The sequence below is a fragment of the Molothrus ater genome, chromosome 3 (assembly GCF_012460135.2).
Source record: "Molothrus ater isolate BHLD 08-10-18 breed brown headed cowbird chromosome 3, BPBGC_Mater_1.1, whole genome shotgun sequence".
Classification (NCBI taxonomy): domain Eukaryota; kingdom Metazoa; phylum Chordata; class Aves; order Passeriformes; family Icteridae; genus Molothrus; species Molothrus ater.
The window spans coordinates 18,877,813-18,891,508 of NC_050480.2; the positions used below are offsets into that span (position 1 = coordinate 18,877,813).

Sequence of the window (13,696 nt, forward strand, 5' to 3'; positions counted from 1 at the left end):
AAGATGTTTATTACGTGCTTCAAAACTTTGATTTAGTATTTTGAAAACAAAACGTTGAAAGGAAAATTTCTGCATGTTGAATTTTGGCTGAATTGGATTACTGAATTGGATTACTGAATTGGATTGCTGCTGTATTTAGGCTGTGTTTAAATAACCCCATATTCAGTTCTGTAGTTACTCATATTTGCATTTCCCAGTTAAACGATATCAAAGAAAATAGAAGAAAATATTCTAGTAGAAAATGTGGGTGTTCTAGTGGGAATGTCTAAAATATTCGTTAAGGACTACAAGTGTTCATAATTTTCAACTATAATGTTAACTCGTAATGTTTGCCAAGTTGAGCTTTCAAAGGGAGTATTTTCTAGAATATCTTGCTGATTAAATGTACTGATTGTATTATTTAATTTCAAGATCTGTCACAGAGTGCATTATGTGTATATTTTTAACTTGTAATGTTAATATAATGGTTCCTGAATATAACACTTTCACTTTGTGACATAAAACTTGTTTGAGAAACTGTTTGCATTAGGTGTGTTGCAATATTAGAGTTTCATTTTACTGCTTCAATTCCATATTCTCTTTTTTTACAGTCACTCCTTCTCAATTTATGGCTTTCCAAGGAAAAAGATCTTCTAGACAAACCAGATTCTGTCAGTTGCCTTCACACTATGCTGTCACTTCTGAGCAAAATGAAAGGTGAGATGTGTGTTTAAAATACTCAAAGGCAGCTGTTGTTATTATTAGAATTTTACTACTCTAGCTGGAGTCTATTATCACTTTGGATTGACCCCCCTCACAAATTATGCAGCAAAACTTAATGCTACGTGTTCATGGACTAATTAATCATGCCATGTTTTCAGTCTCGCTCTACACTAAGTTGGCACAACTCCTATTTGGCACCAGAATGTCGCTGTCCAGCTCGCTTTCCTAACATTTTTGAATGTTTAGTCCCATCTCTTTAATTTGTGCTGACTGGCTCTCAGACATCCTTTGCTTTACTGTTACTTTAGTAGCATTTGTAACTTGAGTACTCTATAAAGTCAGTTTGCCATAATTTGAAGTAGGTTGTAGATATGTTGTACATATGAATAAATGCCGATTCTCCTACCTCACATAGAGCTGCTATGGATAAATCTGTGCCAGGTTCCCTTATTGTCTACTTCTCCATAGAGCAGCATTATCAGCCTGAAACGGGAAGCATGAACAAGCTACTGCTGCTGTCTGAGTAAATTAATGCTGCTGAACACAAGGCAGCCTGAAGGGAGACAGCTTGAGTGCATTGAATATGTGTGGCATCTTGAAATCACAAATTAATCTGCCTTGTGAAGCGTAACAACTCTTAGATCTTTTAAGCATGCAGCAGGTTTGCTACCTAGTGATTCAGATCTATTGTCTGTTTGCTACAAATGAGTTTTGAGAATGAATAATTCACCTTCTATTTTAAATTTGAGTTGCAATCCAAGAACCCATGTGCTAAATATCTGGAAAATTATCATGTAGAGTAATCAGAAATTGCTCTTCGTGGACAAGCTGTGTTCACAAGTGCTGGTTCCGGGGTTTGGTTGCTCCTGCACAGTGACCCCAGCTGAGTTTCCCGCTCTCCCTTTGCCTCCAGTCGCTATAGACGAGTCGTGGGACACGCAGTCGGTGTCCCCCTGGTGGCAGCAGATGCGCACAGCCTGCGTTCAGTCCGAAAGCAGCGCGGCTGCCCTGCTGTCCGCTCACGTGGGACACTCTGTAACCGCAGAGGTAATCGACAGCGTGACTGAGAAAAAGGTAACTCATCTCACACTCCCTCCTCTTCTAGTTGCTGTATCGCTTCCCTGCAACTGTCATGATAACAGTAACATCCTCAGCATTTGCCTGCATTCCAACCTGGGCGCAGGCCTGATACCCTGCAAGCCTGAAAATTTGCATTCATATTTGAAGAACATTATGCTGAGATGAATTAATGATATGTCAGGATAATTTACTAAACTTATTTAAATATGGAAACTGTACATTGAGTTTCTCTCTCAATAGCAAATGATGTTGATGAACTTAAAGCCTACACACTTTCCACATAAATTGGAGAAGTCTGCTGAACTTTGGGTGGTTTAACATAGTTGATTTTTTTTTTTAAGTAACTGTTGAATTTTTGTAGAACCTATGTTACTATCCCTTAACATGATGGATGCTTGGTTTTCTTGGCACTAAATACCTTTACCAAGTTGTGATTAAGGCTGTAAAACTGCATACAGTATTTCAATTCAACATGGAAAACATTATTCCATTTCCAAATAGCACCAGGCAGATGTGTCTGAATTATATTAGGTGGGATGTAGGTGGTGTTCAGTCTTGTAAATAGAGCCAGAGCATGGTTTGGCTTGGAAGGCACTTTAAAGATGATCTGATGTCAGTCCCTGCTGCCCTGAGCAGGGACACCTCCCACTAGGCCAGGTTGCTCAAGTGCATCATTATCCTGGCCTTGAACACTCTAGGGAAGGGGCATCCACAACTTCCCTGGGCAACCTGTGCCTACCACCCTCACAGTAAAGAATTTCTTCCTAATAGCCAATCTAAACCTCCTTATTTGTCTTTAAAGCTATTTCCCCTTGTCCTGTCACTACCTGCCCTTGTAAAAGTCCCTTTCCTGTAGACCCCTTTTAGGTAGGGGAAGGCCGCAGTAAGGGCACCATGGAACCTTTTCTCTTTCTGGCTGAGCAATCCCAACTCTCTCAGTCCGTCTTCGTAGGAGAGATGCCCCAGCCCCCTAATTGTGTCTGCCTTACAAATTTTAACTGGAGAACAGGAAGTGTTTCAGTATTTTTGCGCATTCACCTCAACTATTGCAATTCTGTTTATTCTGTTTAAATTTTCAGTGTTGCAAAATAGAGATGTTGATATGTTGCAACATACTATCCTTAACCTACATGACTTTATCCCTTTTTCTTCTGTTCTGCTTTAAAAAGAAAAGGTAACAGATTTATTTCCTTCAGGATTTCCCTTCCATAAATCCATGTATCTTACCCACCCCTTTTCTTCTACCAATCTGGAAAGATTCTTGGGTTTCCTGGCAAAGCATTTACTGATAGATATGGAAATTAACAAAATAGTGCACAGAACTGCCATGTGGTTGATCCAATATTTCTGAGTACATGATCTATATTTTTTAATATGATATGAAATGGAAATGTAGGTGGATTAATCATATATTTGGGGAAGGATTAATCATATATAGTGGAGGATTTAAAATATTTTAAGGTATTCTAACCCACTTTTCAGCTGAATATGAACTTAAAAATGGGACTGTAAGATGATCCTTCAGGTCTTTTTATTTCCTTTAGGCTTTTATTGAAGGATATGTGTAACTTGTGAGCAGTGTGGGATGTTAATTGATCTTTGCAAAATAGTTAATGCATACTTTGAAGTAAATTATTCTTTAAAATGCATTAGCTCTTGGGATATAGTTTTGAATTTTAATGCTATACATTTTTTATGAACAAAATTGTGGTGCTTTAAAATGAACAGACCTAAAGCAATTCATATCTTTTGTTAGTTTTCCCAAATAATTGTAGGTTCAGACACAGAATCCTGGGAAGCACTCTCCCTTGATACTGAATATTGGAAACTTCTGCTGAAACAGTTAGAGGATTGCCTGATACTTCAAACACTACTGCACAGCAAAGTGACCAAAAGGACAAAAAGAGTTTCATCACTCCAGACTGAGCCTTTGGGCAGACTGTCTGTTAAGAAACTGCTTGAAGCTGGAAAAGGTACATATGGAATTGGAATTCCAATATTTCTGGGTGGGACGTGCCTGGCCTCGTCTGACCCTTGCTGCTGGGCCAAAGGCAGCAGCTGTGATGTTTCACCTCAGAGATACCTTTGGCCGGCTGGATGCTGCAACTGGGCACTTGGAACAAATCCAGGCAAAGTAGAAAGTTTACCTCTGGTGGAAAAGGTTCAGGGGACGGTGAAGAGAAACAGGAGAGGATTCTATCGTAGAGTTTTAATCCAGAGTTTTATTCCAGGATGATAGACCCCTGAATCTTGTAACAGCTCCCAACAGAATCTAGACTGCATGGTCTCATCTCCTTTTAAGCCCGGGGACAGGGGGAGGGGAAGGGACAGGTGAGGGACCAACCAGGTGGGAGGAGGGGAAGGCTCAAGGGATAAAGACACTTGGATAGGCCAATGAGCCCGGACCTGAGCGGCATCTTTTGAACTTCTGCCAACCACACGATGCCCTTGCTGGAATGTTAAGATTGATGGACAGGTCTTAGCAGGAGGGCAGAGGGGAAAGGAGAGGTTGGCACCTGGGGGGTTGGGATAGGTGAAACAGGAAATGGCATCACACTGCAACAGGTACATTTTTTTTCTTGGAGAGATTGTTGATTTTCTTTCTAATATACTTCTGAGCCATCCTTACCTATTTAATTATGTACTCTGCACTGGAAATTGTTTTGCTGGATACCATTCTTAATTTAAAAAGCAATGCAAATCATGTAGAACAGTGCGTTAAAATTGTTAAAAGCTATTACTGTAAAGACTGCATTGTAAATTTCTGATCAGTAGGTTAGCAAATTTTTTAATTGGTAGAGTTACCTGTATGTAGTTAAAGGTAGTTAAAAACCCTATATTCTCTTGTCCTTAGATTGTGAACCATAAATAATCTACTCTACCTCTTACTTTTCTTTTCAACATCCTAGGAGGAATTGCTGACACTGTAGCAAAATGGGTTTTTAGGCAAGGCTTCAGTCCAATTATACTGAATGTGGCCCAGTACAAAAACACTACAGATAGTACTGAAGAATCTGTAGAAATGCATAATAATCTCTTTCTTGAGGAACCAGAAGCAGCTACAGGCTTGGAAAGAATCCTAGGTAAGAAATTAATGTGAATTTCTTAAATTATAAAAGTCTGCAGAGACTGTTGTTGTGAAGTAGCAGAAATTTTAGTGGGAAGAGGTCTGTCTTCTAACTTCAGATATTGTTTTTCTAGAGCTGCTGCAAGTAGCATATCAGCAATTTCCATGTAGTCTTGAAGTTGATGTACTCCATGCACATTGCTCTTGGGAATGTATAGTGCAGTGGAATAAGGACCCAGAGGTAAGAAAGTGTCTTTTGTAGGGAATAATGGTTAAGACCAACTCGATAGAAGGAGCTTCACAAGTTTCTGGTAGCTCAGCAAAACATCAATTAATAAGACTGACTTTGAAAGCAGTTATTAGGTGCAATTTTTCTGTGGCAAGTGGGAATTGAATTGAGAAAATGAGAGTATGTCCTGAGGCTGAATGGCATGTCACTGTACATTTCTAGGCTATCAGATTCTCAATACTGGGAGTCTGGAAACTGGGTTCAGTTTGAAAAAGGTTTTTGGCTGTTTGTACTGCAGATACAAAACAGTACTCCAAAACAGAGGCATATTTTTCTCTGTTCTAAATCTGCTTAAACAAGTCACAGAATACTAAATTTTTTAGACTAGAACCCATTCTGTTGTGGGAAGAAAGTGGGATTTCTTGCATGTTCTCAGATTCCCTGGCTACTGCTGGCAGTTGTCATAAGAAAGAAAATAAAAAATTTCCTTTTTTCCTCTCCTGTCCTATAGTTTCTGTAAGGGAAAATGTTGTGCTAAGTTCAGATGATGTTAAAAGTTAAATTAGAACTCCTTAGAGCTGTGCCACGTCACTTGACGTAGAATAGAAAGTTTGACAGAGACTTGTTAAAAGCTTACTCCATCATAGCAAAATTGAGTAAAAATTACTCTTTCTATCAGAAATAGATTTTGTATTTGAAAAGTTATTGTAGCCAGTGGAGGTGTCTTTCAGCAAGGAGTATGTTAGCAGGACTTATACTAAAAAACCCCTGAAATTACAGTTGGCTTCGTGATGACTGAAACAAACTTTGCCATGCACACGTGTTTGTCACATACTGGTAGAGACGATTGCAACAGCGGAATAACTTACTAGTTTTATAACTGTCAGAGTAAAAGCTTTAAGATAATCTACCTCGGCCCTTTAAGAATTAGTAAGTTACTTTTAAAGCAAGTTTTGAATAATGTATTAACTTGTACTGTCATTTATTTTTTTCCATAAGGAAGCATGTTTTCTCAATAGATCTATAGATCATCTAAGATGCATCATTAATGCTCACATTCAGCATGGTAAGTACAATGCTCTTAGTAAAAATTATCTTTGATGAAATTGTAAAATAGATTGGATGTTTGACTAAAGTAAATGAATTCTGTTCATAATAGTGATGGCCATTTTGTCTTAAAACCACCAAACCACCCCAAAATTTTCTGCTGACATCCACACTTCTCTCTTCCATGGTGAAATTGAGTTTCCATCACAATTGTGAAAATAAGTTAATTAGATAAAGTTGATGTGTTCAACTAAAAGCATTTTAAAATAAAATTGCTCTGAAATGAATTTTTACTTGTATTTAAATAGTGTAACATCAGTTGCAGTCAATTACTTTTCATGCAGTTCTTGATACCCTGTTTCAGTGAAGGTGATGACCATTTTCTTTGTGTAGGCTATTTATGTATGCAAATAAGATGCCCTCTTGATGTGTACTTAAAATGTTTAACCTAGTTTGCATAATAAAATATTTTAACCAAGTTATTAATTGCACTTATGACTGTATTTGATCGCCAGTGTAGTCTCCTCCTGAGAAATCTAAACTTCAAGTATAAAGCAGTGAGGATAATTCACAATTCTTTCCTGTTTTGTTCACCATCTTATAAGATCCCTTTTCTATTCACCTGGAGTTTACTAGTCTGTGATTGTTCTAGGTATTGCTCTGATGATGTGGAATACATTCATAGTAAAAAGGCTTTCCTCTGCCACATATCTGATGGACAAGGTGAGTGCAGTGTCTTGAGACTGTTTTTGTTATGAACTGAAAAGTAAACCCAGTAAACCCAAACTTTCATTTTGGTGTTTTGTTTTAAAAAGTATTTGGAATGTCTTTGATTTAACTATACAAATCACCACTGTTTATTTGGCTTATTATATAGCTAACATTTGGAAGTGATGATGAAATGCATACTTTAAAATATTAAATCTGTTGGATGAATAACTAGAGGCAGCTGATCAACAGTGGGTGTCGTGTTCTGAAGACTTAAGTGCAGTTTTTTAGCTTGTATCTACTAAATAAGAAATATTTGTGAAACAGTTTGAAATTATCTGTGTGTGCATATGTAACATTTTGTTAGAAAACAATAAATAAAGTGGTTGTGCCTGTTACCAAGGATCTACCACAAGTCCAGATTTCATATACATGAGCTCTTCTGCAAAATACAGAAGATTTTGTGGATGTTGTTGAGCACTTTTAACTATTGCTACTATTGTAAATTAGCTTTTGTTCTAGTGTGTAGCCCGTCTGCTTTGAATTTAAGTGGTCTTTTGTCCCTGCTAAGCTTCAGGTTTTTTCATGCTTTATAACTATGCAGTGAGGCTGTTTACTGAAGACAGTTTAGGAAAAGTGCTCCTAGTAAGTGGATAGTGACTTAAAGAATAAAACTCCAACACAAAACCTGCAAGAATTTGCTCTCCTGTCTTGTCTTCCTTCTCCTTTGCTCCTCTCATTTTCTGCCTTTGCTTTTTGTTTAGCTAAGAACTGGAGAATATCCTCTTCCCCATTCCTTCTAGGAAATAGGCTCAGTTGTATACAGTTATAGGAGGTGTTGCTTCTGCAAAAACCCTTTTCCAGTTTTCCTGCATGCATTTATGCAAATCCTTCACCATAACTCTTCTACCTGAGTTTACACCTGCAGGAGAGGAGAGGAGAGAAAGGTTTTTATTAACTGACTGGTTTCTTCCTAATATCATGCTTGGTGTTACAGCTTTAGTTCTGCATAATAGAAATCACTGGGAGCTTCTTAGCTGTGTCTGAGATTTGAATGAGGACCTTATTTCTAATCCTAGGTTTTAAGAAGGATGAACTAAATATGGGCATCATAGATGTTCATTCCTTTACAATTTGTATCAAGTCTTTTGTTGAAAACAAGATATGCAATGAGCTGCATCATGTACCTGTAATTGAGCTATTTTCTCATTTTATATTGGGAAAATAGTAATAAAAGGTTAAAATGTGGGTAACAGACATCATAATGAAAAATTAGTTGTGACACAATTTACCTTTTTTTTCTTTTTTTTGGAAAAACAGGTTGGAAAAGCTCCAAAGGACAGATTATGCAGACGGGCAAGTAATACTACTTTTCTCTGAGTGGGAAGAATTAATTAGAAATGCCTTAAATTTAATACTGGTTTGTGATTTATTTTTGAAAGTTAGAAAAAAAAAAAGAAAATATAGCCCTAGAGCAAATGTTACAAATTTTAAGTGGTATAAATTAATTTTTATCTGAAAAAGCAGATTAGAACTGTAGAGGGTAGGCCTGAGACTATAAGATGACAAATTACTGTTACTTTTCATGCATAAAATCATTAGTTAAAATTTCTTTGGAAGACAACTGATATAATCAGAAAATTAAATTTATTAGGTGGCATTACTTGATTCAGTCTTCATTTGAGATACGGTGTTGTAAATGGCTACATTTACTTTATTCCAAATTCTCCTGTTAATTCTTTGTTGTACTTCAGTAAGTATTTGTTTACGTTTAAATGTAACAGGTTAAGAAACTGAGCTGAACTATGTATTTTATGTCAACAACTGTCTTCTCAGACATAAAAAGCTAATGAAAGCCTGTTTCAATTCCAGCTGATACAATTTAAATCTTACTGTTTGTTACCAGGATGTAGGGATGAGTGACACAGCAATGACAGCTTTTCTTGGCTGCTGTTCAGAACTTCTGCAAACTTTGCTAGAGGTAAATTTTTATTTTTCCCATTGAAAGTAAGGAATGGATGGGTTAAAATCTATTTTTGAAGACCGTGATTATACTAACTTCTGTCCTGTTCAGTTCAGACAAATGTTAATGATATTCTAAACAACATGAAGTTTTTTTTTTAATTTCACTGCAGAGCAGGCCAGTGTAGGAGGTTTTTAGTGTGTGACTGCTCTGGTGTGTTGCTTGGCAGGCAGACGTGAGCAGTGATGAGATGCAGGCCCCTGTGCTGGACACTGAGGACGCCTGGGTGTCGGTGGAAGGCCCAGTGTCCATCGTGGAGCTGGCCCTGGAGCAGAAGCGCATCCACTACCCACTGGTGGAGCACCAGTTTGTGCTCTGCACCGTCCTCTACGCCATCATGAGGCTCTCACTCAAGGGTGTGAAGCCACTGTCACTGTTTGACAGCAAGGTATAGCTTAGAAAGCAGATAATGAAATACTGCCTTAATTGATACTCCCTTCTTGGTATCTGGGATATTTGCTGGCTTTTCCACTTTAAACAGTTCCTGCATGATTTTATGAAAGCCTTTAGTCTACTGTGGTGCATTGATGAAATTGTCACCAGAATTCAGGCAGAGACTCAAACTTGGTGAGCTTCCTTATGAATGAAAGATTTGTAGTGACCTCAGTTGCATGAAGATCAGCTCTTTAATTATTAGCTGGGCTGAAAATACTCCATGGTCAGAGCACTGGATGACAGGTTTTTCTGGTTGCTTTGAGAAGTGCCAAACCAGTGGAAACATAAGTATTTAAAGGTCAGAAATGTTGTTAGTGCCACTGTTGTATCCATTATTGCTCATGATTATTGCAGAATTCCCAGCATCTCAAAAAGAATGAATAATTTTTCACTTAACCCATACAAACCACTTTGAAAAGTCACTGCATTTAAAATGCAGTATTTTACAATCAGAGCTTGATCCTGATACCCAAAAATGAGCTTTCTTCCTCCCATCATAACCACACTTCGATTCTAAGGAATTTAAACACAAAGTACTGGTGTAGACTGTGGTTTAACTCCTGCTGTGGAGAAAATAATTTAATGCTGTAACACTGTTCAGTTTTTTTCCTAAATTATTTACTGGAAATTTATAAATGCAGAACATTACTTTCCTTTTGATGTAGGCTCTTGTCTGCAAGTTCTCATCAAGCATTTGAGTCTGATTTTAGTATTTTACCACAGGTCAAATTCCATTGGTTTTGTATTTTTTCTGTTTATCTGTTAGCAGAAAACATTGTACTACCTTTTGTCATTTAAGAGTGTATATTATGGCTTCAGTAAAATCAGATCCTATTCCTGTGTCTCCATTCTTCTACATACAACTATTACTATTAGTCATTCTCTTTTTGTCTTCACTTACTTGAGGTCTCAATTTGCTCTTTGAGTAGATGCAGCACAAAATAAATTTGAGAAATAAGTGGGCTGTTTAGATCAGAGTGGATTTGTTGTATTGCCTGAAACCTGTCTTTGGTTCTCAATTTTAGGGCAGAAATGCATTTTTCAAAGACCTAACATCAATTCAGCTGCTACCTAGCGGGGATATGGATCCAAACATGTTATCCATACGACAGCAGGTAGGCACAAGTTCTGTACTGAAAGGTCTTAAACTTCTGAAGTTACAGATACTCCTGAGGTAACCTGTGACTTTTGCTTCAAAGTTCTTGCTCAAAGTTGTGAGTGCAGCGGTTCAAACGCTGTGTTCGTCACAGAAGGACAGAGAAGTCTCAGAAGAGGATTATTTTCCTTTTGAGAAGGGGAAGAATTGGCCAACTTTGGCTGCGGACCTGGCTCAGTATCTTCAGATCTCTGAGGATTTGGTCAGAAGGCATTATGTCTGTGAACTGTACAGTTATGGGATGGATCATCTTGGTGAAGAGGTAAGAACAACTTTTAACATTTTACAACACTGTCGTGTATTCTGCTAAAATTACTTTTCACTTACTTAAGATGCCTGGAAGGGTTTGGCAAGTGTATCAAGCTCAAAAAATCCCCAGGCTGAAAAGTCAGAGACTATAAAAGTAACTTTTCAGGACTAATAATTCCTTTATTTTTCCATTTTCCCAGCAAGAATCTGTGTAATGCAACTAGTGGAAATGACAGGGAGTTACACTACTGGTATAACTATCGTGGCCTTTTAAATTTCATTATATTTGATAATTTCAGGAATTGCCTTCTTTGGGCTGTAATGTCTTTTAGGATAGAAAGGAAAAAAACAAAAAAGGACAAAAAAATCCCTTCCCTTCCTTGAGGGGGGGATTATGTTGCTGGACTGTAAGACATCTTGCGCTCCTGCTAATCTCTGTAAAGTACAGAGTAATTCTCTATGTTGTGCTGCTCTGGAGCTCCTAATCTTGTGCTTTGTAACAGTAACACATAACATAAGAATCAGTCTCAAAGACTATTTGTCCTTTTAGTATCAAGAACTTTCTTTTGTTACAGCTGTTCAGGCCTCCAGCTAAGTGAGCTGTCACACTGAAACTGTTTCTAGTTCCTTCCTTTTCTCTGCTTGCAGGCCTTCGTGCAGGTTGCTGACAAAGAGGTGCTGGCATCCCAGCTGCTCATGCTGGCTGGACAGAGGCTGGCCTTTGCTCTGCTCCGTGGACAGATCAAGGATGGCATGGAACTCCTCTCCAGGCTTCCTCCAACACTGAGCACTTGGCTCAAAGCTATGGTAAGTGAAGCTCCAGTTTGGAAAACAGGTGGATTTTCTGAGGTTTCTGTTCACCGAGCCAGAGATTACATCTGAGTGGTCCTTTCTTACTCATGGAAATAGGATGTTTTCCCTCTATTTTTCCTCATGGTAGTTCTGTTTCATGGAGGGTAGAGCAGTTTCATGGGTCAAAGCATCACCTTGATTTTGTTTATAAACATTAGCAATCGGTCTTATAAAGGTTCTGGAGGGCTTATCTGTGACATGACTGAGATGCTGAGTTTATTGTTTCACACAGGACCCCCAGGAAATCCAGAACGTGGAAGTGCCAATTACAGCGACAGCCAGGCTGGTGAGCAAGGTGATCGAGCACCTGCCTGAGAACCATGGGCAGTACAGCCTGGCCCTCAACCTCATCGAGGCTGTCGAGGCCATTCCCGCCTGAGCACTGGCGGAGCAGGGCAGGCTCCTACACAGAGCTGAACTTAATGGGAGGAAAATTCCACAGGGCTCTGGTTAAGCAACAAAAAGAACAATGCTCCCCATCCCAGAATTTCAGAAGGTAATTTTAAATTGGAGTATATTTTAAATTTTGCACTAGTAAGAATATGTTTAGTTTCTAGTACACTTGTCAGTATCTGACCTGCTTTGTTATGTATTTCTGACTTGAGCTCTTTATGCAGTTGTTTGAATTGGGTATATTTGACAGCAGTTTTACTCTCACAACACAATCACATCTTGTGAAATTCTGTATTTCATGTTGGCAGTAACTGCTGCACTTTCAATGTTACATGTATGATTTGTTTTCCAAAAGCAACTTCAGAATTAGACCCAAGAAGAGCCTCAGTCTCTAAGTTACCATGTAAAGCCAATACTGCTTTTTCAGAAGCTCGAGCTGGTGTTGGGCTCACGCCTTGTAACTGCATTATGTGGCAATGACAACTGCACTTGATGTAGGATGAAATGTGCTGGGGCCTTAGGCAAAAGGGAGAGCAGCCTGGGAAGGAGAACCCAACTCTCTAGACATATGAGTATGGGCTTCTAATCCAGCTCTCCCCATGCTGTCTCTGGGGTACTGGGCTTCAGCTACAACTGGATTTACATCCCTCTCCATTATTATTAAGCTCTGCTGAATTTAAGTAGGTCAAGGAATGTCTTATTGTAAGATTTTTCCTTCATCTTATCACTGTAGGAGATGTAGTATGCTATGAATCTCTGCACATGTTAACTTGTAGTCAAAAATGCTTAGAAAGTTGATCTAACTTATCTGAAGATTGATAGTACTGAGTACTTTAGCCTTAAAACCCACACTTTATTGATGGTACCTACAGGGAATCCTATAGTGAGTACTTTCACTAGTGGAATGGTGTTGAACATGGTTATCTGGCATTGGTGACTCCTGTTCACTACTTGTCTGAAGGAAGCTAGGAGAGAAGAATGAAATTGGTGTAAACTTTTTGTCTTTGTCAGCTGAAATTACCAGCTCCATCCTGTAACCTGCTCTTCCTGCATTACATGTAAGAAACATGTGGAATATTCTGCCTTGCTAGAGACAGAATTTGGAATTGAGTCTTATCTTTCTGAAGTATGTGCTGCTGTTATCGAAGGGTTTGACTTCCCCCCCAAAAAGGCGATGCAGGTGGCTTGCTCCACACAGCCTCCTTCATCTGTTCTGCAGCCCAACTTCCTGATCACTGCACTCCAAGGCAGCTGGTGAAAGATTCTTGCTTTGATACTGAATGTTTTACTTCCTACAGACAGAGCAAAGAACAGCCAGAATTCGTAAAATTCCCTGGTCTATGTTCTATTGTACTTCTTTACTGACTTCCATTACTGAGGTTAAAACAGCTGTAAAGGAAAAATGGAAGAGGGGTTTTGTACAGGTGCCATGACCACCTTGCCTGACAACACCTCACATTTCTGCAGAAATGAGTGAGCATGAGATTTGGTCATCATGGAGCCTGAGGAAAGCAGAGTGTTCCTTAGCTGCATTACATTCCTCTATCCTGGTACAGCTGTGTAAAGGAATTTACTGTAACTGAGTATCATGTCAGAGCTGACACACTACACCAATCAAATCTGTAATGTACTGTAAGTAATACTCTGTATATAGTGCTATTTTGTGTTTATTTTGCTGTGGATTTGTGTAAATTGATAAAATAAAATTTGAGGTTTCATTGTGTCTTTTCCTTCCTTTTAGGGAATGGTGGTCAC

At 38.6% G+C, this 13,696-nt stretch overlaps 1 protein-coding gene across 2 annotated transcripts in view; it reads left to right on the plus strand.

The window, feature by feature from the left end:
- RAB3GAP2 (RAB3 GTPase activating non-catalytic protein subunit 2) overlaps positions 1–13,659 on the plus strand; it is a 43,885-nt gene extending 30,226 nt beyond the window's left edge. For both annotated transcript variants that reach the window (XM_036404614.1, XM_036404615.2), the window contains exons 22-35: positions 591–696; positions 1,616–1,776; positions 3,539–3,755; positions 4,692–4,865; positions 4,984–5,090; positions 6,078–6,144; positions 6,778–6,848; positions 8,154–8,189; positions 8,740–8,814; positions 9,026–9,244; positions 10,317–10,406; positions 10,491–10,709; positions 11,345–11,503; positions 11,781–13,659. In XM_036404614.1, the coding sequence (XP_036260507.1) occupies positions 591–696; positions 1,616–1,776; positions 3,539–3,755; positions 4,692–4,865; positions 4,984–5,090; positions 6,078–6,144; positions 6,778–6,848; positions 8,154–8,189; positions 8,740–8,814; positions 9,026–9,244; positions 10,317–10,406; positions 10,491–10,709; positions 11,345–11,503; positions 11,781–11,927 (1,848 nt within the window). In that variant the 3' untranslated portion in view covers positions 11,928–13,659. The remainder of the gene's footprint in view (positions 1–590; positions 697–1,615; positions 1,777–3,538; positions 3,756–4,691; positions 4,866–4,983; positions 5,091–6,077; positions 6,145–6,777; positions 6,849–8,153; positions 8,190–8,739; positions 8,815–9,025; positions 9,245–10,316; positions 10,407–10,490; positions 10,710–11,344; positions 11,504–11,780) is intronic.
- Positions 13,660–13,696: the final 37 nt, after the last annotated feature.